The sequence below is a fragment of the Poromitra crassiceps genome (genome assembly GCF_964638095.1).
Source record: "Poromitra crassiceps genome assembly, chromosome: 28".
In the NCBI taxonomy this organism is placed as follows: Eukaryota; Metazoa; Chordata; class Actinopteri; order Beryciformes; family Melamphaidae; genus Poromitra; species Poromitra crassiceps.
The window spans coordinates 11,030,403-11,032,902 of NC_139651.1; the positions used below are offsets into that span (position 1 = coordinate 11,030,403).

General features: G+C 47.7%; 1 protein-coding gene across 1 annotated transcript in view; it reads left to right on the top strand.

The window, feature by feature from the left end:
* The window catches only part of cbfa2t3 (CBFA2/RUNX1 partner transcriptional co-repressor 3), a gene marked incomplete at both ends in the record, with an annotated part of 29,332 nt that overhangs the window by 13,881 nt on the left and 12,951 nt on the right, over window positions 1–2,500 (top strand). Inside the window, 2 exons of the mRNA XM_083662256.1 lie at window positions 1,090–1,385; window positions 2,201–2,286. Coding sequence (XP_083518382.1) covers window positions 1,090–1,385; window positions 2,201–2,286 — 382 coding nt within the window. The remainder of the gene's footprint in view (window positions 1–1,089; window positions 1,386–2,200; window positions 2,287–2,500) is intronic.

The window sequence follows — 2,500 nt, forward strand, 5'->3', positions numbered from 1 at the left end:
ACAGACTTCATGTTAACTGCTAGCTAGCGCCTCTTAAAATAAGTGCAGTCCACAAAACTGTAGAATCTATTAGAATGAATAGTTCTCATACTCCTGTGCTTAAGTGAGCTATGATTGGTCCGGTTAAACTACATAAATCATTTAGAGCAGCAGGCGCTTCACAGCAGCCTCCACATTCTCCACAGAGGAGATACACTCTTTTAAATACGGTAGTAACTCCGCTCGGCAGCGTTACACGTCTCCTGTTACATCTCGTGTTACAATAGCAATCTTGAATGATCATTTTAATGCAACCTCCGTTAACTGAGGAGAGGAGAGGTGTGAAGCCATGTTTGTGAATGTTTTAATCACATGACACTGCTCTTTAACCCATTGATACCTGACGCAGCATTTGTGTGTGTATCCCTTTAAGGGACACGGCTCGCGGTCTTAAAGGGATACACACACAAATGAGGGATATACACGCAAATGCGGCATCAGGTATCAATGGGTTAAAGTCGTTTTATAATATACCAAATACACACAAATACGACATCAGTAACTCACCAACAGACACCGTGAAATTAATCGCGCCAGTGTTTGCCTCACACTATGTGAGTATAGAAGAGTAAGAAATTAACTTAAGGCCACATTTCTGCTCCCTTGATGTGATTTGAATAGATTTTATATTTTTATGATATTGGCTGTTTTTTTGTTTTGATGCAGTGATTTGTGTGCGGTCGGCGTTTTCTTCTACTAGCGTCTGTGTGTGTGGTGCCAACAATGAATCTCTACTGCTTCAAGCTGTGAATCTACTTGTTCTCTGATCAAAACACACTCCGTTCTGCTCTCTCAGAACACAGTGAGAAGAATCGCCCTTTCATAGACTTCCCACGGCTCGCCTACGGTGGCCCATGAGGGACAAACAGTAGTCACATTCATGCATGCAAATCAAGATCAACAAATAATATGAGAACAGAGCGTAATGGGGGGGGGGGGGGGGGTCCTCATCATTCACAGGCAATTCATGAACTTTCAAGGACATTTTCACCCCGCAGTCCACATTACATTTCTGACTCTGGCTTAAAACTTTTCTCTCCCCTGTTTCAGGACCAAAGACAGCTCCGACAGAGACGGCCTGCACCCGGAGCACCTGGCCAAGCGGCCCTGCACCATCAGCCCCAGCCAGCGCTTCAGCCCCAGCACGGGCCTGCCCCCCCATCCGCCCCCCAACGGCCTCCAACCCCACCCGCCCCCCAACGGCCTGCCCCACCCGCCCAACGCGCCCAACGCGCCCGCCGGTCCGCAGCACTACCGCCTGGAGGACATGGCCCTGGCGCACCACTACAGAGACGCGTACAGGCACAGCGAGCACCGCGACGCCCGCGACAGGCACCGGCCGACAGGTAGGAGACGAGCCAATCAGCATTCAGAGTGACCTCCAGTCCATGTAGCCAATCAGCATTCAGAGTGACCTCCAGTCCATGTAGCCAATCAGCATTCAGAGTGACCTCCAGTCCATGTGGTCCACAGTTATGTAGTCCGTGAAGGAGTGGTGCTGTATGTAAAGAACAAAGGCCAGTTGTCAGTCCAATGGGATAATCCTCGTGGCAGTGCGTCTATATTAAGCCCACAGCCATACATGCCTATGTGCCACCACAGTGGGGACCCATATATGCCATATATGACATATATGGTATATATGTCATATATGTCATATATGTCATATGATTTCCCTTTGAAATCCAAATTTAAATTTAAAATATCCTATTATGGATTGGCTGTTGTTTGGTATTAGAGCCTAAGGCCATGTTCACATTAAAGGCAAATCTGATTTGCTGATAAAGTCATTAATCATCATTATCTTGATTGGTTTCCCAAATCTGATTTGGGAGTGTGTCCGCAGCACTGCCACAAATCAAATCTGATTTTCAAGTCGGATCTGTGTGTCCAGACCTCCATATGTGGTTTGGGACAAGTGACACAAATCAGACTTGGAGCGTCCAGAGACTCATAAAACCAATCTGGATAATAGAATCATTAATAGGTCACTAAAGTTCACAAATCAGATTCGGCCTCCTAGTCTGAACATGGCCTATGTGTCCCCTTACGTGACGTGGTTTTAGCTATCCTGACACCTGCTGGCCGGGAGGAGTCAGTAGTCCTGCAGTAAGATTCTGCTGATTCTGACCAAAGGCTGTCCTGTGTTTCTGTGTTGCAGCGGTGCACGGAGCGCGCCAAGAGGAGGTGATCGATCACCGGCTTACAGATCGAGAGTGGGCAGAGGAGTGGAAGCACCTTGATAATGTACGCAGCCACGCGGTACCTATGTTTAACATCTACCTCCTTTTGGTTTTTGTTCATAAACATGCACGTCCACGTTTGAGCTGCTTTTGGTGTTTGTTCATAAACATCACGTGTAGGTTTGAGCGGTGTACAGAGCGGCTAACAGGCTAGCAGGTCAGCGGGTGGCTAAAGGTTAGCTTTTGGGGGCTAAAGATGAGAAGCAGACGACAGGGGG